This window comes from Podarcis bocagei (genome assembly GCF_964188305.1).
Source record: "Podarcis bocagei genome assembly, chromosome: 8".
Lineage (NCBI taxonomy): Eukaryota > Metazoa > Chordata > Lepidosauria > Squamata > Lacertidae > Podarcis > Podarcis bocagei.
The window spans coordinates 12,428,035-12,454,891 of NC_138133.1; the positions used below are offsets into that span (position 1 = coordinate 12,428,035).

At 42.0% G+C, this 26,857-nt stretch overlaps 1 protein-coding gene across 1 annotated transcript in view; it reads right to left on the reverse strand.

Moving 5' to 3' along the window:
- The window catches only part of CTNND2 (catenin delta 2), a 552,484-nt gene that overhangs the window by 291,131 nt on the left and 234,496 nt on the right, over nucleotides 1-26,857 (reverse strand). The window contains exon 4 of the mRNA XM_081206065.1: nucleotides 847-881. Coding sequence (XP_081062191.1) covers nucleotides 847-881 — 35 coding nt within the window. The remainder of the gene's footprint in view (nucleotides 1-846; nucleotides 882-26,857) is intronic.

Sequence of the window (26,857 nt, forward strand, 5' to 3'; positions counted from 1 at the left end):
TAAATTTTTGAATTAACAAAATGATGGTCCCTTTGGGGTTCCATTGACGCCAGCTGTGCCTTGGTAACTATAAACAACAGCTCTGAAAGTTTCTCAGTGCCATAAAACAGGATGTAAGTATTGTGGCCTAAATAGGTGAACAACTTCGTAAGAAGAATCAACAGACTGGGAGAATGTCATACTGATCTGTAGTTCAGTTTATTGTCATTAAGGGACACAAACCTCCTAAACTGATGCCTTCCAGATGTTTTGGACTACAACTCCCATAATCCCACACCATTCGCCATGCTATCTGGGTCTGATGGGTATTGTAGTCCAAAAGATCTAGAGGACACCAGGCTGAGGAAGGTTGCCAGTAACCTTAATGGATAAACTCATATATCTTTTTTATTTTATGATGTTAATCTCTCTTATTGCTAGTTTATTATGTGTGTAAAGTTGCTTTGACATTTTTTTCTATATTTTTAATACTTTAATTTTAACAAATCACTTCATGCTTGATTTATGAAAATCTGTTCAGGGTGGGTGTTGGGAAGTAAACAATTGGTAACTTTCTACTTGGTTTGATTTATGACTCAGAGGGTTCTGTGAGTAACTGATGCTCTGGGAATAGAGAAACATACCAAGTTGTTAACTGACATACTTGTTTGGCAATAATTTATACTGTTTCTATAAGATTATGGAAATACTGTCTGGGAGAAGTATAACATTATCCCAATTATAAAATATTTGCAGCTTGGCTGCAGTATTTCCATAACAAAAGCACAGTTAGGGCAAAGCACCTGAAAATAGTGGCTCTCCAAGAAAGAAAAGTTCAACACAGCATTCTACAAAATTATAATTTACCTTGTGTTTGCCAGTGAAACTGTTCTTCAGTTGAACTGCAGTGAAACGAAACAAAAACCATACAAAATATGTGTTAGAACTCAGAAAAGTCTCGGATAATCTGTTTTTAACTATATGAGTTTGAAACCGAGTAGTACATCTCTCACACTTGACGCTGTTTTCATTTTGAAACCAACTGGCAAGGACCCTATTTTGTACCTTCATTCATATGAGAGATTACCCACCATTCTTTCCTCCATTGGCATTATTCTGCACTATACTGAAACCATTTCTAAAAGTCCCCCAATTCCCTGAAAGAGATTTCCAGGGGGCAATGCTCTCTACATAGAAGGTAAAAAAGTCTGCTCCGTTCACAGAAGGAAGTTAGGATCCAAGCCACTGGATTAATATTAAGAAAAACTTGACCAGAACCAAAACTAGGCAAAGAGAGTAATAGTGCACTGTTTCTCAGAACATATACCAGCGTCAATAGTACCCAGCTGTCAAAAATATTGGAAATATTTGAATGCTCTCTTTTGCTATAATGAAAAATAAATTGTCTTTGTTACAAGTGAATACTAGCACACAGAGTGCCCATGCATAACCGGAATGGCCTGGGAAGGTGAACTTTCATGAAGGCATCCTCTATTTTAAGGACTGCACTGCACAAGTCTGGTTTTAACATAAAGAACCATAAGAAAGGAGAATAGGAACCCATCAGCCGACTAAGCAAGAACTCAGGTTGTCTGTGTCCTGGCTCTCAGGAAGCACAAGGAACTTGAATTTGGAGTACAGTTTCTGCCCAAAACTTCAATGCTCAAATCAGTACAGTGCGGAGGCAAAATGGAGTTCAAAGGCATGATGGGTGCCATGTATGGCTAGCCAAGCTAAGACGTTGATCCAAATAGCAACATGCTCTCTTGGGTCCCATTATATGGAATCAAGGGAAGCCCAACTTCAATGTCCCAAGCAGGATTGTCACTGGGACTGAGTTAGCAAATGGGAAATCCTTCGGGATCACTGGACCTGAGTTATCTGTTTGTGCCTGCGCTGGCATTTCTGAGACTTAGGCGACAGAGGAGGCAACAGCCGTGGCTCAGAACCAGATTGAGTGGCAGATTCATCCTGCGAGGATGGGCTAAGGATGGGCTCTGGGAGTGCCAGAGACTCAAGAGGGTGCTGAGAATGGAGGCGAGGCTGGCAAGAGAACTGGGGGTTAAGTGGGTGCAGCGTCCCTGGGTGACAGAAGAGCAGACAGAGTGGAGCATTCTGACTAGAAATCAACAGGGAAAGTTAGATATTACATATAGGCCCATCTTGATGCCATTGGGAGTTTTCTTTCTAATCAACAAACTTTTTCAGCAAGGGGCCGGTTCACTGTCCCTCAGACCTTGTGGGGGGGCAGACTATATTTGGGGGAGGGGATGAACGAATTCCTATGCCCCACAAATAACCCAGAGATGCATTTTAAATAAAAGCACACATTCTACTCATGTAAAAACACGCTGATTCCCGGACCGTCCGCAGGCCGGATTGAGAAGGTGATTGGGCTGCATCCGGCCCCCGGGCCTTAGTTTGCCTACCCCTGTCCTAAATCTTAATAGCAGCAAAAGGTTAGGGGTTTTTCACTGGTATCATGGCTGCAGGGGAGAAGGATTAAACCTATCCTCAATATGTGCTGCAGAGCCAATGAAAATCCCATCCACCTAACAAAAATGAAAAACCCAGACCCTGACTCACTCCAAGTTAACATGTTTAGTCTCAAGTGTAGTTTGCCCCTCAGACATTGCCCTACTAGTGAGCAAGTTCTGGAAAGAAAAAGAAAAAGGGTAATAACTGACACAAACTATTCCTAAGCATCAGCAGCAAAAAAAGAAGCATGGCAATATCTCTTGCATTTTAAAATATTTGATGGGTAATTAAAAACAATTATCCCGAATCCCCTGAGTGTAATAACTTCCTCAGTGAAGATTAGTATTGCAATAATATGTGCATAAATATATAATAAAATTACGTTACACAAACTATTTAACAACAACAGGAAATCCCTCTGAAATGTAACATTTGTATCTTTTAATCCTCAGATGAGGCCTTAGATAAAGTATAAAAATTAGGTCTGAAAAAGTAACATACAGCCGCCTCAGAACAGTCAACAAAGTTTTGTATCCTTGTGAATCCAGCTATGACTTTCCAGCTGAGTGTCCTCAATCTATCCAAATAACTTCTCTGGAGGGCTTTTAACTGCCATAACACAGAATATTTGTTCTGATGTTTAATCCCCAGTTCCAATCCTCTCCTGGAATTTTGTTTTTGAGAGATTACCTATTTCATCATAGTAAAGATTCCCTGCTCGCGAAGGTCAGCGCCACAAGAAAGAGCTCTTGATTTGCCTCCATATTGCCAAATACATAATCCCTCCCTCACAGGGCCAAAAACATCACAAAAATTGCCTATTGTGATATGATTCACTTGAGTGAAATAAATGTGCCATCCAAGGGGCTCCTGGAATTCGGAATTCTTGAGTAAAACTATAACAAAACGCTTAATGTATCTAGTACTCCAATATTTCCCAAACCTTCCTCTATAATACTTAAATACAGCTCCTAGACACTTCTTCCTATATTATATTAAAAGCTAGTTTTCATTTTGTCACACTTCGTCTACCCTTATCCAAATGTCCACAATCAAATTTGTGGCCCTGTGTACCACAGTACCTTCTAGCTTCCTGTCATTCCAATCGAAATCCCAGTCCCCACTGCTTTCTGCTGCATATAAGGGAGGAATACTGCATTTCTTAAAGTTAGGGGCCACAATTCTATTCCCCCATAGAAAGGACATGAAGCACATGTGCACAAGCCATGATAATTATGGTTTATGGTTTGGGCCTCTGTCAGGCTGGCACAGCCCCTCATAAACCACTGTCCCGAGTCTGCCCCCAGTGCCCACTTGCCAGTGCCCTCCAGTCCCTGACACCTACTGTACAAAGGGGTGGGGGGTGGAAATCATATTTGTTGCTCTGCCCACTTTCATCCTGGGTGCTACCCAACACCAGCTTGTGGCTCCCAGAAGGCTGCCCAAAAGGAAATGTGGCCCATGGTTTGAAAAAGGTGCCGCATCCCTGACTTTAAACAATACCTGGCCAGAGTCAAAAGAATGTTAATACCCCTGTGCAGTCAGGAGATATATTTTTTCAATTGGAGCAAAGTGTTAGAAGGTTGTTTCTTGATATAAAGACCACTCTGGGGTGTGCTAAAGAGGCAGAGGCACGTGTTTTTGAAAATATGACATGTGGGGGGAGGGAGATGTAGAAAGTGGCAGAGAGGAACCATGCTGAGCTTTGAACTTTGTAAGCTAATAGCATCTGGGGATGTAGGAGTGCCTCTCTCTGGGCATCTGATGCGGAAAGGAGTGCTGCTGTTGGAGGATATTTAAAATATTCCACTTTATAGAAACACATTAAGTTTTCAGTCATTACTTCTTCGAAAGAGAACCAGTGCTGGATAAGTGCTGACCGTGGAACTTCTCGCACAGCTCAAAGAACTGGGATGTGCATAACAAAGCAATATAGACCCCGGTGGAATCTACACACATATAAAAAACGTTGTGGATTTTTATTTTTTAAAAAACATTTTGAAAAATATATTGCATTTGCCATAGCTCACCATCGCCATCTAGTGTCACATTTGTATAATGCACTTTACAACACACTTTTATTTGCCGCTGTATAGCTGAGTCCTCTATATAATACGATGTAGAAAAACGATATATTGTTTCACCTTTAAGTTTTGGAGCCCAGCTTTTTTTCTGGCCCGAAACCGTAGGCACACTTTACATTTATACATTTTCTTCGTCAGTTCCCAGAATAGGCAGACAGGCAAGCATTGCCCATGAAACTTTATGATAGTCCAATTAATATTGTCTCCCAGAATTTTGTCTCCCCTTCACCCAGTCAATTATGACTCAGGGCTTTCTGAGCAGTAGTGAAGCTCCTGGAATCCCCCTGGATCTGTCAGTTGTAGCACAGGCTGTATCAATGCTTGCAGGATCTCCCTGCTCTGTGGGCACAACGTGGTGGGTGTATCCAGTATGACAACTTAATTTTCCAAAGGCTCACTTCAGCTCCTTCCCACAGCATGCTTGTGTGCCCCACAACACAGTCTGGGTATCACTGCTATGGAGTGGTTTTGGCCATAACTGATGCATATTAGTCTTATGAACAGGAATGTAATAGTACACCAAATTTTGCCATCTGCCATTAACATACCCATCGTAGCTCGTATTCAGGTAACCAAAATAAAAGATGAATCACACTGTCTGGAACCGAGCAAGGATTGCAAAACAGATGTATTACAGCCAGACAAGATGCATAATATGGAGAAGCAAGGCAGAACATGTCATGGAGAAAGAGGGTGCTAGCCATCTGAACTTTCAGTGTTAACTATATTATTGCCTCAAGTAGCTGTCTTGTTTGAAAGTTAAAATATCTATGTATACAGTGCCTACCTAGGAAGCTTTGTCATGTTATCCAAGCCCATTGGTTCACCTGGAACCTTTTGCATGCGAAGTGAATCATAGAATCATAGAATCATAGAGTTGGAAGAGACCACAAGGGCCATCGAGTCCAACCCCCTGCCAAGCAGGAAACACCATCAGAGCACTCCTGACATATGGTTGTCAAGCCTTTGCTTAAAGACCTCCAAAGAAGGAGACTCCACCACACTCCTTGGCAGCAAATTCCACTGTCGAACAGCTCTTACTGTCAGGAAGTTCTTCCTAATGTTTAGGTGGAATCTTCTTTCTTGTAGTTTGGATCCATTCCTCCGTGTCTGCTTCTCTGGAGCAGCAGAAAACAACCTTTCTCCCTCCTCTATGTGACATCCTTTTATATATTTGAACATGACTATCATATCACCCCTTAACCTCCTCTTCTCCAGGCTAAACATGCCCAGCTCCCTTAGCCGTTCCTTGTTTCCAGGCCTTTGACCATTTTGGTTGCCCTCCTCTGGACACGTTCCAGTTTGTCAGTGTCCTTCTTGAACTGTGGTGCCCAGAACTGGACACAATACTCCAGGTGAGGTCTGACCAGAGCAGAATACAGTGGCACTATTACTTCCCTTGATCTAGATGCTATACTCCTATTGATGCAGCCCAGAATTGCATTGGCTTTTTTAGCTGCCGCGTCACATCCTTTCTTCCTGAGTTATGGCTTTCCCCCCTTCTGTCTTGTGTTGTGTAATATTATTATATTATCATATCTTGATAATTGGTACTGTAGCTGAACATCTGCTAAGGGCAGGGGAAGAAGAAGAAGAAGAGGAAGAAGAGGAAGAAGCAGCAGCAGCAGCAGCAGCAAAGGAGTGTTACTGAGACTGTGTGGTTAGGCTGTTGCTCTCTGGAGTGAGATGCATGGGTTCTAATCCTGCTGCTATTCCCCTTGGCACACCACATTATTGTTGCATTTGGGAAACTGAAGGTAGTGGCTTTGCTTCAACACCTGCGATTTCATAAGAGCCTCCATTGCCACTGCTTGTGAAAGAGATACAATAAGCATAATCAGCTTTGGCACAATCATGATCATGTACTAATAACACAGTAATCATAAATTAGAACTGTAACAGGCATGAATAAGGAGCCTGTTCTCACCACCCCACCTTGCCGTGTAAACGTGCTGCCACTAGTAAGAAAGATCAATAATTAATTCAAGCTAGAGCTTGCTAGAAATTAGTAATAAAATTTTTGTAGGGCATTTTCTGTTTCACAACATTTTCTGTTTCACAACAGTCTGAGCTGCAAAAATGTTTAGGTCCGTTATCTGTACCTAAACAACCTTCAACCATGTTCACTGTTCTGTGCTGGGTTTTATGGCACAGCAAGAATGCCTTTTCAATGCTTTGCTAAAGCGGTATGTATTACATTATATGACCTGTGGGCTGGGATCTAAAGAGCTACTTTAAGCATGCCCATGGAAGGGCTTGAGAGCGCCCAGTGGGACTTTTGAGCCCCCCTCCCTTTTGAACAACAGAACTACATGCCTTATCACAGTCTGTTTTCTTTTTTTTCAACTGGTTAGTTTCCAAAGCGGCTTGCCATGTGGAACAGGGAATTTGAGAAACTGTTTCTCTCCGCGAAAGAAGGGAACCAGAAGAATATGCTGTGTGAGTAGAACAGTGGCTCTTAACTGATAGTCCGTGGACCAGAGGCAGTCTGCGTAACCCAGCCAGGGGGTCTGTGACACATGCCCATCAACTGTCTGGTACACCCTGTTTTTTTTTTGGGGGGGGGACATGCTCTAATGCAAGAACATGGCACCCAAAAATGTGTGCAATCCTGGTGCCCCAAATTGCCCATTTTTGGGCGCCGTGCTCTCATGTGGGTCATGTGATGCGCAGGAGTGTGGCCCTGAAGATGTGTGACCCGGTTCTATGCTGGGACATGTTGGAGGGTATGGTGGCACCATTCACATAACAAAAACTACCACAGAGATATCAACGTTTTCAAAAATAGCAGGTCTACGACTTGGCTTTTGAAAAACAGGGGATTCGCAGTACTTAACCAGCTGGGAACCACTGGTGAAAAGCACTCAGTCCAACGCATTCCTCCCCTAACGCCGCCTCATTGAATAGGTCATTTTGTGGGTGAGCCAGGAGAATTTTGAATCTGTATTCTGAGACCAACTCATTGGTGTGGCTGCTACTTAATCCCAGGGCAGTGCTATAGCAACTGGACACACGGCTCTATCTCTGAAGAACAGGGACATGCAGGTTTGCACGAAACTGATGGTTACTTGCCGCAAATAATCGGACAAATGTTCATAAAAGATGAGCACAAACATCAGCTTTTGGTACAGTGTGAGAATAGTGTTTGTGTGTGGTGGTGGGAGCCAAAAACGAACAATCGTGTGTGGTGTTCAACCACGTTTTACACAGAGGAGACCCACTGAAATTAATTACGTCTACTCTGAGTAAAAGTTAGCTGAATATCACCCAATTCACCCCTAACCTCTTTGCAGGGATTGACAATGGCCAATGGGATAGCCAAGGGTATTCATATTTCCAGCACATTGTGGTAACAGATAGCTCTTTGGAGAGTTCATTTTTGTTTCACTCCCAGGCTCACATGGAAACTACTGGTTGGGAAGCAGATGCCTGGAATCACTTCTTAGTCTAAAACTTGAGTCCTCCAAATTAAAACCATTCACTGTTCTTCAACTGTGATAAAAACGAAGGTATAAGCTTTCAGAATACAACTCCTGGTTCATTCAGACAGAATGGTAACATTTTGTTTCATCATTAAAATCCACAGAGATTTACCCAGGGTATTCACTGGGGAGCCATCCCAATAATCTTGCACATCAGAATCAGTAATCACCACTAAAAGAGACCACTCAAATTACTTATTGTAGCATTTAAGACTCCTGATACTCTTATTTCAAACTCAATGTATTTTTATCACTCAACGGGATTTCTAATGAATCCCAATAAGGAAAGAGATCTGAGTCAGCTGTTGAGTGAGGGATATAAATATTGATCACAGCTAAAGTTTGTTATTAATCAATAAGTATATTTTCTTTTTATTTGGTATCCGTTTGTGCTCCCTCAAGGTCATCACGGATAGAAAGTTAATTTGCTCTACCTGCCATGATCTGCCCATTGGTTTTAACCTTTCAAGCATCCTTTTGAAAGAAAGCAAATCCTATTATTTTTAAATGGACCCTCACACCATGTTTCTTACAGGGATTTGATCAGATAATCTTGAATAAAATGCCTCCCTGAATGATCTAAAATGTTTTTCTTGAACCTTCAATATTATTGTTCAGTAGTAATCTCTCTCCCCCACATTAGAAACTTGTGTAGTAGCTGCGAGTGCCATAGAGGTCTTTGCTGTTTTGGCTACTAGAGACATATTTGTCTGAGCTATACTTGGACAGTGGTTTGAGTTATAATCCTAACATTTATCAAAAAACATACTTTTCACTGATTCACACTTCTGTCTGAATTCAGCACAGCTTTGTCTACATTAGAAAACAAACTGTAAGGGTGCTGGGAATTATAGCTCTGTATGAGGGGCAAGTTCTTTGGGGGGAGTCATGTACTTTCAATGTGCTTTAAATGTATGGTGTGTATACCATCTAACAGTCACATATGAGGCTAGAATAGCAAGAAAAAGTACACATGTGGCTGAACACGCTTGATAAATACAATTGTAGTATTGCTATGAAATCCCATCTAGTTAATTAATTTGACCATTATAATAATCTGAAGGAAATCAAAAGGGTGAGGAACACCTAATATATAAAGAATTGCCAAAAACTATGAATGTGTAACCAGCGCATCAACCGCAATGTGCTTAATGTGCACCTTATTAGGCATGTTAAATTAACTGCTGTTGCTTTCCCACAACCCAGTGCATCAGGTAAAGATATCGTAAGTCTTCATCACCAACAGTTAATGTGAGTACTAAAAAATGTTGTTGTTTTTTGTCTAAATCTATACTGATGGCATTATATTTAATTCTAGCCTGTGTGTTGGCACTGCAAACTGTCTTGTAAATTACAAACAAAATGTGACAATAGGGAGTATACTCAAGTGACGTTCTGACATAGTTAAAGAAGTGCACTTTTTAATTATGGTGATGTTAATGTCTTGTAGCTATGTACAGTGATTCATCAGGAAAATCAACATAGCTAAATTGTTAAGTAAGTCATGGGGGTTGCACAGTAGTGCTGAATAAATGAGCCTTCCATTGTCTTACTGCTTAATTTATCTTTCTTTGTCACTAACTTATTTGTAAAACATCTATTCCTGCATATTTTTTCTTAGCATGAACAGATTATGTCATTTCTCATGAGGTTTTTGATGCTATAGGTTTCTGTGCATCCCTTTTCAATTCCCTCATACACAGAAGGTGAGAAGTACCCATAGAAATCAATGGAGAAATGTAGGATTTCGAGGTATATTGGTTTAGGCACAACGATTGGGTCCAGCCCTCCCCCACCCCCATAAACAAACAAACAAACTCACACCACAATGGAGGAGGGAATACAGGGAATGGAGTGGTTGGAATGCATTTTGCATTGTACTAGTCTGTTGCAGAGCCCTAGTTGTCTTACCAGAGCACCACAACATGTTATACTTTCATGTCACAACTCAATACAGTAGAGATAAGAACATTAATTCAATGATATGGCAGTTTATTGCACAGCCCTATGTACAAAACTCAGTGATCATGAAACAGGATTTGGGAATGAGCAACCCATACCCCAAGAGGAGTGTAAAAGAAAAACAGAAAATGGTAGGGTTGAGCATCTTAGCAGTTAAAAAAACAACATCAGTTGGTAATTCAAATATTTATATAGCATTTCAATTCAAATATGACGATTCTACATAGCAAATGCTGTAATAGTGTATATATAGCACATTTTAATTATTATGGGCATTTCACATGCATAAACCAATAGTTCTATGATTTATCAAGGTAAATCTTAAATTATTTGCATATTGTTATTGAATTTTATGTCAGGATTAAAAAAAAAAAACTTCACCTGTTCATATCTGTGCTGCAGCGGAAATCCTTTATATTGGGCCATAGGCATGGGCCAGATATTAGGAGTGGTGTTATTGTAATTTATCATACATTTACATTGAATAAAGGCATGTTATCTTCCCAAATATTCAGTCTAAAACCCCCCTCATTATTTAATTTGACGTATTTAGCCTATACAGTATTCACAACTGAGACAGTGTCTGTGTTGTTGTTGTTGTAACAATTTATGCCTATAGTTGGTTATAGATTAGTGTAAGAAAATAAATTGACCAGGGGTTGATGGTTAAGTGACGTAATATGGCCACTGGTCCCATCACCTCCTGGTAAATAGAAGGGAAGAAATGGAGGCAGTGAGAGATTTTACTTTCTTGGGCTCCATGATTACTGCAGATGGTGACAGAAGCCACAAAATTAAAAGACGCCTGCTTCTTGGGAGAAAAGCAATGACAAACCTAGACAGCATCTTAAAAAGCAGAGACATCACCTTGCCAACAAAGGTCCATATAGTTAAAGCTATGGTTTTCCCAGTAATGATGTATGGAAGTGAGAGCTGGACCATAAAGAAGGCTGATCACCAAAGAATTGATGCTTTTGAATTATGGTGCTGGAGGAGACTCTTGAGAGTCCCATGGACTGCAAGAAGATCAAACCTATCCATTCTGAAGGAAATCAGCTCTGAGTGCTCACTGGAAGGACAGATCATGAAGCTGAGGCTCCAATACTTTGGCCACCTCATGAGAAGAGAAGACTCCCTGGAAAAGACCCTGATGTTGGGAAAGATTGAGGGCACAAGGAGAAGGGGACGACAGAGGACGAGATGGTGGGACAGTGTTCTCGAAGCTACCAGCATGAGTTTGACCAAACTGTGGGAGGCAGTGGAATACAGGAGGGCCTGGCGTGCTCTGCTCCATGGGGTCATGAAGAGTCGGACACGACTAAACGACTAAACAACAACAAGAAGAAAATGAGTTGACCAGAGGGTGATGGTTAAGTGACCTAATTTTACTCTCAGGTACATGACAATAAATCTTGGGAAACATCAGTGACATTAAAATCCGGCTTCGTGAGTTCAAATGTGCAATAGTCCCTTTCCCACACATTCTTCAAAAGTGTTAGAAAAGTATTTTCTGAACTGGCTTTACAGCATCACTTTCTGCCTCTTTAGGATTCCATCTCAGCTTCTCCATGAGCCTCCTACTTTTCTGCTCATGCCTGCCTTCCTAACAGCTCCTCTGTGGGCTGCACTCTGATCTTTATAAAAATGGACTGATGGATCCACATCTGTCACTGCAATTGCAGCTTAATCTTTTTTAGGTTTAGTACAGTCCACTTACATGAATAACCACTTAATGAAAAGACTTGTTCAGAACACGATGACAGGTCCAAGCCAACATTTATCAGGCTTGTGTTGTAAAGAGAAAATGCATTCCACACATCAAGCAGTATGTGGTATTTTGCAGAAACCATTAAAGCTCTAACTTCAAAGGTTCGCCTTGCCAGCCACCTAATTCATCTATAAACATGGGATGGTGTGGTGTATTTAAAATGTATAATGTCCAAAATAAGCATTATAAATACAATTGCTTAAACCAAAACTAGCAACCCTCTATTGACACAAATGAGGCTATTTTATGATATAATTAGCTCATGTCAGACAAAAGCAAATTTGCACCACTTTGTCAATACCAGGGGCATTGATACTTCATTCCTGATTGTTCCTTGCATATTGGTTCCAGTGTATCTACAGCATATTAAATACTTTAATTAAGGGAGCAATACAACCCACAACCATGTATTTCTGCTCTGTTTGTCATTATCTGTGTTTCCAAGTTATGGTATTGTTTTGTTTTATAAGAAACCAAAATCGACAGATTCACCCATCCTTAGTAACAACAAAGAGAAAAATGATTTAATGAAGGAGTGGTTTTTTGGGGTGGGGTGGGGAGGGGGTAAGACTAAGAGCTTTCAGTGTTTAGTAAGCTTTTCCACTGATATTACTGTCCATACTTTTTGCCTCCATGGGGATAGATGTAGATTGTCCAGACCAGTGTTAGAAACAGAGATATGAAAGCTAGGAGCTAAATAGCACCTTAAACCTAGGTTATGGGAGCAACAACGGAATGTCTAGGTGCACTTTTTAATAACAAGAATACAAAGCTGAAAATGAATGAACTGCAGCTAAGATCTTATGTACATTTTTCGAGGCCGCCAAGACAGAAATGCTGCCTTTCTGTAAGGCCATCTGCGAGGCGGAACCTATCAGCTTGCCTGATGCTGCAGTGATCTCTTGGAAGTTGAGTGGGGAGGAATTTCTCCTCCCACACCCTCAGGGCCAGCAGTGGCAGTTTTCATCTGAAATCTTATGTGCATTACTGTGCCCAGAGCTCAGAAACTGCTCGCATTTATGAAATTCCCTTTCGCAAAATACGCCTAGAACAATGGGAGATTTGAATGCTGGTCCAGATTCTCTCCCCGCCCCCAGTTTTGAGCAATCATTTACTTTGCTGCTATGAGTAAAGAATGCCATCAATTCTTCATACTAATCTTTTTGTTTTTCATGAAAAATAGACAGTAAACCAAGTTGTGCTGTACACTGGGCTGTTTGGTGTGTGATGAGACTCAGTCCTTGTTTTCAGGGGGACCTCACAGGATCTCAGTTCTGACACCTTCTTCATTGCCATTCTAAGAGAACAAGGGAGGTGTTCATGGTGAGCTCCATCACCTCTTTTTTCTAGAAAAATAGAACTGAAGAGACTTATTTCCACAAAGGCTGCTGAACTGTATTACGTTCCCACCATATATGCCACACTTATTCTAAGTTCACTACACTTTCTCCAGCACAAAGGAGATGCTGCTGGATTAACCCAGTGTTTGCATGTTATTTTAAACCATAGTTAATGGTGCCAGTTACAGATAGGTAGCCGTGTTGGTCTGCCATAGTCAAAATAAAAAAAAATTCCTTCCAGTAGCACCTTAAAGACCAACTAAGTTAGTTCTTGGTATGAGCTTTCGTGTGCATGCACACTTCTTCAGATGTGTGTGTATCTGAAGAAGTGTGCATGCACACGAAAGCTCATACCAAGAACTAACTTAGTTGGTCTTTAAGGTGCTTCTGGAAGGAATTTTTTTTATTTTGACCATAGTTAATGGTGGTTTAACATGAGCAGTCTATTGCTGCATGCTGCTCAAAAGTCTTGAAAAAAATGTATGAAGAGGAATTATTAGCGCTACTAACATTCCCGACACAGAGTATCAGAAACTGACCCACCCCCAAAATCACACCTAAATCAATTGTTTAGACGTTGGGTTCATTTCTGGTCAAAATGTATTATGTGTATAATGTATGAGTCTTACTGTCATGCAAAAGATGAAATTCAAATCCATCCTTATTTTTAGGCAGATAAAACATCTATGAAATGATATTCCAAAGATACAAATAATTATAGTAGACACTTTACAAGAAGCATTATACAACAGATGGTCGACAATTCTTCTTCGCTCTGCAAATGTTTTTTAAATGGTGATGAATGCTATACTTCAAGCTGGAATCTCTTTTTGTCAACTCCTAAGGGAGCTTCGAAGAGCTGAAATCTGATCATTCCCCAGATGCCTGGCAAATCAGTTTCAGCAGAAATGCATGTATGCATGAACGCTACAAGGAATTCATGTTCAGTAAGTCCCACCCATGACACTCTTCATTGGCCAAAAGATTCCCTTCTGGGGATAAAAGCTACTAGGTTACACTGAGACCTTTCAAAGCCATGGCCTAGCTTGATTGTTCTTCTGCCAACCTCACACTACTCCCAATTTCTCTTTTAATGTAATGGGCAGTTGGAACTGGACCACAGTTCCACTCAGCTATGAAGCTTCCTTGGTGGTTGTGGGCAAATCATTGTCTCTTAAAGCTGAGCTGTTGTTGTTTAAACCTTTTGACTCCTGCAGAGTCCAAGCATGTTCTTAAAATGGCATCACATCAATCACTTTTTTTATTGCTGAGTTGTAGCCAACTAAGTTTTCCCAGTTTGAAATAGGAAAACTGCCTGTTGCAAGTGAGCCCTTTGCCCTTATATGCTTCCCCTCCTTAAATTACAAAAGTACCCCCAACTTCTCAGCTACAAATGAAGTGGCAAATGGAGGACTCGGCTATATCTTCTCTTAGTATTACAAGGAGTAAATGAGTTAGTCCTATATACATTGGCTTGGGATCCTTAGAGGAAGAGTAAAATAAAAAAATATGATGAATGAAATACAATAAACTGCAGAGCAAGCAGAATCCAAACTGTTTGTGGCTCTATAGATCAAAAGAAGCAAGTTGTTCCAGGAAGGTAAAAGGAAGGCAGTGCTCTAGCTAGCTAAGCAGGTATGGGTCGGATGCTGACCTTAGTCCACCAATGGAGCGTTGATCTGTTTCTGTTGAATGGTCTATAAATTCAAGCATTTTGAAAAGTGGAGTCTGGTTTGATCTGGCAAAACACTTCTCAACTCCATAAGAAAGAGAGCATACCCAGGACTGGTTAACATTACAGCAGCCCTTCTTTGTACAGGTGGCCAACAATTCAAGCACGAGTAGAGTGTGCAAAGTTAAAATATATTTTAAAAATTGCTACTGTGACAATTGAGCTTTTCCTGCATTGTGTTGTATGGAACTGGGTGATAACCAACTCTAGAAAGCATCTTGTCAAAATGCTCCCCCCCCACCCTTGTACTATGTTCCGTAATGTTTTGTTGATACTGTTGCTGCAGATTTGTCATGTCCTTTGGTTAGAAACAGTAAGCTTACAGTACTGAAAAATGAACACTACAGGTGTGCAACCAGTCTATGCTGGGGTCAAATAACATCACAGTGATTTTATCTCTCTCTGAGTCCAACTGCATTGTTAAAGTGCACCAAGCTGGGTCAGGAATCCTGCAAAGCCACATGTTGCTCTGTCACTTTGTTTTCTTGTACAGTGGTACCTTGGGTTACATATGCTTCAGGTTACATACACTTCAGGTTACAGACTCCGCTAACCCAGAAATAGTACCTCGGGTTAAGAACTTTGCTTCAGGATGAGAACAGAAATTGCGCGGTGGCAGCAGGAGGCCCCATTAGCTAAAGTGGTACCTCAGGTTAAGAACAGTTTCAGGTTAAGAACGGACCTCCGGAATGAATTAAGTACGTAACCAGAGGTACCACTGTATAGTCATACCTCAGAAGTCGAACGGAATCCATTCTGGAAGTCCGTTTGACTTCCAAAACATTCAGAAACCAAGGCGTGGCTTCAGATTGGCTGCATATTGTTCCCATTTTGTCTGAACAGGAATTATTACTCATAAAGACCCAATATTTCTAAACTGCTCATTGCTTTGGCTAGCTCTGATTCTGCAAGTAGAATGGAAGTCATTGATGGCAGCTTTTAGGTGCAGGTAAATGAAGAAAAGAATCCCATAATATTGTTATAGGAACACAACTGTGCTGCTTCACATAGAGGGGACAACCATACCCCTAGGCTTGTTTATAGCTAAAGCTGCTTGGTAATGGGTACTGAGGGTCAGTCAGTGCTCTTAGAGCAGGGAAATGCAGATCACACCAACATGCCAGGGTGGGAGCTAGAGGGAACAGTTTTATAATTTTTGTTATAGCCAGTAAAAGAAAAACAAGGCTCTCTCTCTCTCTCTCTCTCTCTCTCTCTGTGTGTGTGTGTGTGTGTGTTTTAAGCATGTTGGAAAGGGGAAAATAACTTGGGAAACTATAAGGGCATGGATGGTTAGTGGCAACTGGGGAAAAACAGTGTAAGTCTGGATAATAATAATAATAATAATAATAATAATAATAATAATACTTATACCCTGCCCATCTGGCTGGGTTTCCCCAGCCACTCTGGGCAGCTTCCAACAGGAGATTAAAAATACATTAAAGAAGATACCTGAAGAACATTCAGTGCCTCAACATATATTGTTTTTGACTAAAAAGATATTTCAAAAACATTGTAATTCTCCAGTATTTTCTCTACACAAGTGAAAAGATCTTAGGAAAGGCTGCCTCTGAGATTTACTAAAGCTCAAAGAATTGGGGAATATGAAACAATCAAGATCAAGAAGGTTTAAAAGGGTTGTATTAAAAATATAGATCTTGAGGAATTAAGAACATTAATTACTCCTGAGTTGAAACAATAAAGATAAGTAGCTACTATAATTGGAAGATACCTCTGTGCATTAATATTAAATCAGTCTTCAATTTTTCACTGGAAGCATGGAAGTGTTTTTTTAAAAACCCCACTGCTAACAGGTTTTTTGTTTTATTTCATAGAACTGGCCTCATGATCACAAAGATTTAAAGGTGAACTCTGTATACCAAAGATGGATTATTTTGACACTTGATTGGTTTCAGTCAGCTCTAAGGTTTTAGCAACTGAGGTTTGGCAGATGTGCCTCCTTATCTAATACTGTTTCTCTGTAAAAAACCTATTTCTGGATATAGTGATTTTTCAATGTGGAATATGCGATTGTCCTTTGACAGAAGGGAGGATGAGGTTCCTGCACATTTATTTTGACAGGTGGAGCCTGTCGTGAAGGAGTGAAGTAAAAGATCCATGTGCTGGGATCCCCTCTTCCACAAACTATTAAAAGTACTCTATTTCTTTGCATTTTGTCACCACCAATACTGTCATTTGAAACCTTGTAATCCAATGATATTGAGTAGCTTTGAGATTGGTCGGGGGGGGGGAGAGTATACAAATGTGTGTGTGTAGTTATCAAGAGCAGCCATCTATTTCATGATATCATGCAATGCACTAACATGAATTAATCCAAATATAAATGTGATTTGTCACATCGGTTCTGGCTGACTCATTAGCAACGATATCCCTGTCTCCCCGGAATCTAAAGCTCAGTGGCTGAGCAGGCAAATACAGAAGCTCCCATTGGTCACCTAGATTTTAGAGATTATTACTGGTGAGAATATATTGGGAGAAAATAAACCTTGAAGCAGCCCTTGCTAGAAATTTACAGATTGTCAACAAGGATAATAGAGCTATTTTCCATTCAGCTAGATACATTTGGAGAAAAGGAAAAAGATACCCACTAAGATTCTTACACAGTAAAACCAAACACCAGTACCAATTCTGATATAAATGTCATCAGGGTGACCAGCTGCAAAGAGCATCAGAATGCTGTATCTTCAAAAATCCCTAAAATATTTAGCTAGGACCAATTCCTTTTAACTAATGTTGATGCAGAAGACTAAAATGGATGTTACTATGTCTTAAATATATATATGTAGTCATTTGCTAAGATCTTAGGTTAGAAGATTATCTCAAACCCCTTCCAAATCTCTTTTAAGAAAAAGTTGAAAATATGAATGTTTTGAAATGTGATGATGTCATCACCCCCCCCTCCTGCCTTAATTCATTTAAAGGTAAAGGTAAAGGTAAAGGGACCCCTGACCATTAGGCCCAGTTGTGGCCGACTCTGGGGTTGTAGTGCTCATCTCGCTTTATTGGCTGAGGGAGCCAGCGTACAGCTTCCGGGTCATGTGACCAGCATGACTAAGCCGCTTCTGGTGAACCAGAGCAGTGCACGTGAACGCCGTTTACCTTCCTGCCGGAGCGGTACCTATTTATCGACTTCCACCGATTCGCTTTCGAACTGCTAGTTTGGCAGGAGCAGGGACCGAGCAACGGGAGCTCACCTTCTGATCATCAAGTCCTAGGCTCTGTGGTTTAACCCACAGCGCCACCCACATTCATTCAGGTACTTCTCTGCTAATTTAACCTCCCATTTACTTCTTTCTTTCACCTCATTAATTTGCAAACATGTTCCTACGCCTCAATTTCTTGTAAAACACATGTGCACAGAAGCTCTCACACAAGTATACAGTCACACGACTACACTAACAAGTACACACAATCAGAGACACGCTAAAAAGTACAGATACACATGCATTTGCTTCCCATCACACACACACCCCTTCCCCTTTAGAGTTGCCAAAAGGTGGTTACAGAGGGGTTCTCATATGCCAGACCCCTAGCCAGAAGGGGCATCAGTCTCTAAGGGGTGGTTGGTTGTTTTTTTAGTGAGTCTCTAGCCCTCCTAGAAAGAAAGTTATGAAGCAAAATGTGCACGTATCATTCTAAGTGTGTGTGTGTGTGTGTGTGTGTGTGTGTGTGTATGTGTGTGTGAAATGAGCCAGCCTCGCTGATGTTGCCTGTCAAGAGTTTTTTTAGCCAATGAGTGAAGTCAGAACTGTGACTGGTAAATGAGTTATTTGGACACCAAGCAATAGGAATCCCTATGTATCTAAATAGAGAAATTGGAGAAACCTCAACCTGTTTTAATTTCTCATGAAGAAAGGAGAGTTTCTAAGGCTGAGTATGGGTTGCTGACCTGATCTGAAGACTGACTATGTAGGTGCAAAAACAGGACTTTGGTTCAAAATGTCTTATTACAAATTACAAACAGAGTTTTTGGGTAGGAGGGTACAACTCTAAATGAACATTTTTGGGTTGGAGTGTACAACTCTAAATGAAAATGAGAATTGGAATTAGGTTAAAGCTCACTACATGAGCCCATAATTTGCAAGCTTTATCAGTCGCCTTATTGTCAAGAAACAATTGGCTAGTTTCAATAATCAGTAATAAGAGAAGCCAAGAACTAGTATTCCTAAGTGGCCAGAATACAGGGTTTTCGAAAAACAACTATTAAAATATTCTGCAAAAGACAAAAAGTTAATCAACTGCAAAAGCTGTATTTTTTAAAAAAATTAAAAATTACCACCTGAACTTTGCATGGTATTTTCACACACTAACCATGGTTTGCATGCTTCTCTGCATTGAGTATTAGAAAGAAGAAGAGTCATCAATCTTAGTCTCACATTTAAAACTCATTAAATCCCTTTGCCATCCTTCTTGAAGATTAATAACATGAGCCCAATATAATAGTTTTGCCAATTTAAATGTTTCCATTTTAACACTCCATTTCAAGAACACACTAATTACATTATCTAGCTTCTAGGCCAACTCTGCAATGCACTCTGATAACTATCCTATCTGCTGCATATGGTGTGATGCTGGATAATCCCTCACTATAATTATCTGTAGCAAATGAGAAGTTACCATTTTAAAACAATCTATAAAGATTTTAATTATAATTTAAAATCCTAAAATTGCAGATATTACACTGTGTTTTGAACATTCACTTCTGCACAAGAGCACAGCAGTTTTGAATTAATCAAGGCTACAGCTTGCGTCACTATTGCAGTTGTAAGGCCGATCAAGACAATGTTAAGCTCTTTTTGTCAATGCGAGAGAGAGATAAACTTTGAAGTGCTTGATTTTGTTGGATTATGTATTGTGTGCATGTTTGGCCTTGTAGTTATATACTCCCCTGCCATCTTTTTTGCTTCTGAAAGTTTACTGAAAATAAAATATGACTTGGAGTATTATTTCTGAAAAACATTGCTGTTTTGTATGGATCTGTGGACTGAGCAATATTAGGACTGCATAAAGGCCAATCTAACTGCAAACTTACAATAAATAGCTGCAATACTATTTCCTTCCTTTTCATTTAGATAAAGGTAAAGGGACCCCTGACCATTATGTCCAGTCATGACCGACTCTGGGGTTGCGGCGCTCATCTCGCTTTATTGGCCGAGGGAGCCGGCGTACAGCTTCCAGGTTATGTGGCCAGCATGACTAAGCCACTTCTGGCAAACCAGAGCAGCGCACGGAAACGCTGTTTACCTTCCCACCGGAGCGGTACCTATTTATCTATTTCCACTTGACGTGCTTTCGAACTGCTAGGTTGGCAGGAGCAGGGACCAAGCAATGGGAGCTCACCCCATCGCGGGGATTCGAACCGCCGACCTTCTGATCGGCAAGCCCTAGGCTCTGTGGTTTAACCCACAGCGCCACCCGTGTCCCTTTCCTTTTCATTTAGAATGTCATTAATAAGAAAAAAATATTAACATTGCTTGAATTTATGAATTAACATGTTAGCCTAAGGTGTTAACCCTGCACAAATCCAGAGTTAGAGTCCCTAAGATGGTTTGGCGGTCCTTCCAGTAACTCCTGCAGCCAAGCTGGTGCTGAATGCATTGCTCTGCTTCCTTTGGGCCACATCAGCAAGCTAATAATTTGTAATACATGGGTAGTCATATATTGTCATCTGGGCGGTGCAGGGCCTCCATACACACTGTCCAGACTTGCACTCCAGAGAGGTCACTTCGGACTTCACCCCCGAAGGCACACTCCATTGTCTCTTGAGACAGGCAGATGCGAACAACAATTAGTGCTGAGGGTGTTCTGCAGAAGTTGTTTGGTATTTCTTAAAATTCCTGTTCACCTGTTCTGTTGATAGTATATGAACTTCTGAATGGGTATGGAGCTTGTCAAACTCCTGTTTCTTCTCAGAGATTCTTTTATATTTGTAAAGGGGAAAAAAGGTTATTCATATTAAATAGATCCATGCTACATACTGAAGGGGCACTTATATGAGAAGCAATGGATAGAAAAGAATGAGCTATGGTTCTTGAAGGAAACACTTCCCTGCCAGATTCACATCAGGGATGCCTCTTTCATGATATTTTGTACTGAGCTCTAACTAACACAAGAATACAGAACATACACTTATTTGAAAAGGCTACAAACGGCACACAAGTGGATAAATCAGAGGTTGGGAATCTGTGGTCATCCAAATGTCGCTGGTCTTCAACTTCCATCGGTCTCAGCAAGCATGGCTGGTGGCTAGGGAAGATGGGAGCAGGCATCCAATAATATCTGGAGGGCCTCATGTTCCTGACTGCTAGCATAAATCATGGAATTTTCTTTTCAAATGCAGTGAAGTAGCAACTGAGAAAAGGTTGAGACCTACTCATAAATATTTTAAAGGAAAAGGCGATCGTTACTACATCTGGAATCCAGGCGGACATCTGGAACACCTGCTCTCAACATCTTGCTTGCAGAAAATAGCCATTTTGGAAACAAATTTCAGAGGCAAAGTGGTGTGCAGGAGTGGGGTTCATCCCTCCTTTCCCTACACCAGCACTGAGGATGGGAGACAGCTGCTTTTTATAATAATAATAATAATAATAATAATAATAATAATAATTTATTATTTATACCCCGCCCATCTGGCTGGGCCTCCCCAGCCACTCTGGGCGGCTTCCATAAAAACCAAAAATACAATAAAATATCACACGTTAAAAACTTCCCTGAACAGGGCTGCCTTAAGATGTCTCCTGAATGTCAGGTAGTTGTTTATCGCTTTGACATCTGCTGGAAGGGCGTTCCACAGGGCGGGCGCCACTACCGAGAAGGCCCTCTGCCTGGTTCCCTGTAGCTTTGCTTCTCGCAATGAGGGAACCGCCAGAAGGCCCTCGGCGCTGGACCTCAGCGTCCGGGCAGAATGATGGGGGTGGAGACGCTCCTTCAGGTTTACTGGACCGAGGCTGTTTAGGGCTTTAAAGGTCAGCACCAACACTTTGAATTGTGCTCGGAAACGTACTGGGAGCCAATGCAGGTCTTTCAAGACCGGTGTTATATGGTCTCGGCGGCCGCTCCCAGTCACCAGTCTAGCTGCCGCATTCTGGATTAGTTGTAGTTTCCGAGTCACCTTCAAAGGTAGCCCCACATAGAGTGCATTGCAGTAGTCCAAGCGGGAGATAACCAGAGCATGCACCACTCTGGCGAGACAGTCCGCAGGCAGATAGGGTCTCAGCCTACGTACCAGATGGAGCTGGTAAACAGCTGCCCTGGACACAGATTTGACCTGTGCCTCCATGGACAGCTGTGAGTCCAAAATGACTCCCAGGCTGCGCACCTGGTCCTTCAGGGGCACAGTTACCCCATTCAGGACCAGGGAATCCTCCACACCTGCCCGCCTCCTGTCCCCCAAAAACAGTACTTCTGTCTTGTCAGGATTCAACCTCAATCTGTTAGCCGCCATCCATCCTCCAACCGCCTCCAGACACTCACACAGGACCTTCACCGCCTTCACTGGTTCTGATTTAAAAGAGAGGTAGAGCTGGGTATCATCCGCATACTGATGAACACCCAGCCCAAACCTCCTGATGATCTCTCCCAGCGGCCGCATATAAATGTTGAAAAGCATGGGGGAGAGGACAGAACCCTGAGGCACCCCACAAGTGAGAGCCCAGGGGTCTGAACACTCATCCCCCCCCACCACTTTCTGGACACAGCCCAGGAGAAAGGAGCGGAACCACCGTATAACAGTGCCCCCAGCTCCCAGCCCCTCAAGACGGTCCAGAAGGATGCTATGGTCGATGGTATCAAACGCCGCTGAGAGATCCAGCAGAACTAGGAAACAGCTCTCACCTTTGTCCCTAGCCCGCCGGAGATCATCAACCAGTGCGACCAAGGCAGTTTCAGTCCCATGATGAGGCCTGAATCCCGACTGGAAGGGATCCAAATGGTCCGCTTCTTCCAGGCGTGCCTGGAGTTGTTCGGCAACCGCTCGCTCAATCACCTTGCCCAGGAATGGAAGATTTGAGACTGGGCGATAGTTGGCCATCGTGGCCGCATCTAAAGATGGTTTTTTAAGAAGCGGTTTAATAACTGCCTCTTTCAGCAGGTCTGGGAAGGCTCCCTCACGGAGGGAAGCATTCACCACCCCACGAAGCCCATTGCCCAGTCCTTCCCGGCTAGCTTTTATAAGCCAGGATGGGCAAGGATCCAGGAGACAGGTGGTTGGTTTCACTCGTCCAAGCAGCCTGTCCACATCCTCGGAGGTAACAGATTGGAATTGATCCCACTCAACTTGACTAGACAGAACTCTAGCACTCTCCCGCCCCGGCCCTGCTCCCACGGTGGAGTCTACTTCTTCCCGAATCTGAGCGATTTTATCTGCAAAAAAGTTTGCAAAATCATTGCAGGAGAACATGTGGCCCGTACTGGGCCCCGATATAAAGAAAAAGATGTGGGGAATCCCAAGTACTGGATTCAGATTATATAGTATGCAATGTGCTTTCAGAGTTGCAGAAGCTTCTGTGAGACATGCAAACATCCCTCTGTAGTGAGCATGCCGAATTACTACAGAACCCATAGTGCAGTGCTATGTTAATCCCCAATACATTCATGACTCCCTCTAACAACCTCATCCACCTTCCATTTGCAGACAATTTAACAGCACTGAAGTCTTATGAGTTGCCTTAGTTTCCTTAACAGTTCCCTTAGTTTCCTTAACAGTTCTTTGTGTTTCTTCGCTTTCTCCTTCATCCTTTGAAAATCTGTGACATCCTTGAGAGGATGCGAAAATGGCATCCTCCTCCTCCAAACAGCCTATTGAATACCTGCCAGAAGGTGAAGCTATTAACATCTTCTGGAGTAGGACTGAACACTTAACACCAAGGTGAGAGGATCTATAGCTTATTAAAAATGGTCTTTGGCTATTTAGTAATAAAAAAAGTTATTTCTTATCAGCAGATTGTATTTCGTGCACTATTGCCTTTCCTTCCTGTAAATCATTCACTGGCCTTACATATGTTTAGCATCAAAGCTGCACAAAAAGTTCTAATATTTTCAAGCTAGGTGAAGGCTGCACAAGGAGAGTGGATACCAAAATCTAGTCATCTAAAAAGGAGGTCACAAAAATGGTACGTAGAGATGTTCATCCCAGCCCCGCACATTATCCAGTGAGACTTACTTTCAAATAAGTGTGCCAAGTACTGCAGCCATATGAACAACCCTTGATAATCCTGTACATGTGTTACCGTATTTTTCCAGGTATTAGACAAGGTTTTTTGACTCATAAATCATGTAAAGAAACTGGGGTCATCCTATACAGTGATATCTTGGTTTACAACCATAATTCATTCCAGAGGTCCGGTTGTAAACCAAAACAGGTTGTAACCCAAGGCACACTTTCACCAATGGGACCTAAATAAAATAAAATAAAAATAAAATAAAATGGTTATAATCCAAATAATAATAATAATAATGGGTTGTATTCCTAAAAAAGGGACACACACTTCAGGGTTTGACGTGGTTATAACCCAAAATGGTTGTAATCCAAAACGGTTGCAGACCAAGGTAACACTGTACACAGATAGTGGCGTGGGGGGGGGGAGCTGTGCAGCGCCAGCCAGCTGGTTGGCGGGTGCACAACTCCCCCCATGCCGCTGTGGGGAGCGTGCGCTCTAGGGAGCGTTTCCTGGGGCGGGGGGGGGGGGAGCGGCTGCCCGCTTTGCCAATCCCCAGCAATGGCCCTACTGGGGTGATGGCACACATGCAATTTCTCCTAAAAAACTTTGGGCCATCTCCCCTCATTTTCTTTAAATTTAGTCCCCCCAAATAGGGAGCGTCTTATACATGGGGGCATCTTATACACAGAAAAATATAAAAATTCATTGCCACCACGAGTGTTTTCCTTTATCTAGTGCCAATGACTTTTGCCTCTGCCACTGCTCAAAAAGCAGTTTATTGTATGTCATATACATGGTGTTGGATGGGCTGACATGTCCAGGATTTTCCCACAGCTACTATGCCAAAGTAGTCGTACAGATAAGCTAGGAACACGGGTGGCACTGTGGTCTAAACCGCTGAGCCTCTTGGGCTTGCCAATTAGGAGGTCAGTGGTTCAAATCCCCATGACGGGGTGAGCTCCCGTTGCTCTGTCTCAGCTCCTGCCTACCTAGCAGTTCGAAAGCATACCACTACAAGTAGATAAATGGGTGCCACTGTGGTGTGAAGGTAAAGAGCGTTTCCGTGCGCTCTGGTTTCTGTCACAGTGTTCTATTGCACCAGAAGCAGTTTAGTCATACTGGCCACATGACCTGGAAAGCTCTATGGAGAAACGCCAGCTCCCTTGGCCTGAAAGCGAGTTGAGCACTGCAACCCCATAGTTGTCTTTGACTGGACTTAACCATCCAGGGGTCTTTTACTTTTACCTTTACAGAAAAGCTATGCGTTGGGTATGAATGAAGTATGAAAGAAAATGATCTGATTTATTTTCATGCCATATTGTGAAAGAGACAGACTACATAGCACATATACTGTTTTAAATATTGATTTAATAGTGAAAACTGTGTACATGCTTTTAATGGATCTGTCATCTGTCTTGAGTCTTTATTTGAAGAAGGGCAGATTAAGAAATCAAATGAATTCAGAAAAATTCTGCATGAGAGTACCACTTTTGAAGGCATTTTAATAGGCTTTTAATATGAGATGTTAAAAGAGCAAGGGGTGAAACACATTTTTTTTTTTAAATTTACTGGAGCAAGAAAGTTGGACTAGATACTTTATTGTGTACATGTACTAAGTCACCACATGCCACACTACTTCTGACAAGAAATATTGTGATAGTGCTAAAAAGATTAAAAACCTGTTACTCTAATGAGTACTTGTAATTGTTAGAGGACTGTGTGAATTGATTCCTACTGAGAAGTCCTATGACAGCTGCTGAGAAATATGTGTTTGCCTCTCATGTGGGGAGCCGGCATGAGAGGCTCATTTATAAGCAAATTGTGAGTGCTTTACAAAATAACAGAGTCCTATGACACCACTGAAGACTAACATATTTATGTTAGGATCAGCCAGGATTTGACCTGGAAGCCTCCTGGTCAGTTTGCTGGAGCCCTCATGGTGAGCTGTTCCAAATGATGAGTGGAATAAGAATCCATAACACTCTCACAGGTCTCAGAATGGCTTCCTACCATAGCTGTCGACCGTCCCTTATTTGGCGGGAAACTCCCTTATCCCAGCGCCGTTTCCCACTGCTGTCCCGGATTGATGATGTCCCGTAAATTTCCCGGGTTTCAAAGGAAGCAGCTCCTCTCCCTCCCTCCCTCCCTGCCGGCCAGGGAGGAGGGAGGCTCCAACTGTGTTGCTTGGCTGCGTTGCTCACCCAATAAGGAGTCTAAGAATGAGTGGCGGGTGTAGCTTGCATGCCTTGTGCCGATCAAATCGGCCACGTTGCCTGGGGACTCGCCTTTGCTCAGCGCTTCCCAGCGGAGAGGTGACGGTGGTTTTCCTTGCTGCATTCCCTTTTCTGGGTTGCTGCGCTGTGGGAATCACCGCTTGAGGCTTCGTTTGGCTGCTGGTTGACTAAAATTCCTTATTTTGGCTGCTGATCCCTTATTTTCGAGGCTGCTGGTCCCTTATTTTCAAATCTGTAAGTTGACAGCTATGCTTCCTACCCACACTACCTCCTCAGGTACGTACCACAAATACTTCCGGGGCATGCTCTGGTCTTTTCTGGGGTCATAGCCAAGCAATGGCTAGGCTCATGTGACTCTCAACACAATGTGCACCTATTTTTCACTTTAGGGATGTCTGGAAGTAACTACTTTTGGTCTGCTGAGTTTTGATGGAGAAAGAAATTGATGCTCTGTCCAAATGCTGAAGTGAATCTTGGAATCTGGAATTCCATCCATGATTCATTCCATACCTGCACACTCCCTGCCTCTGCGAATCGGTCTAGCAAACCTATCGGGAAGTTGGAACAGATGAACAAAACTGGCATAATATGGTCTTTGTAGCCAAGCCCAGTAAGTAGC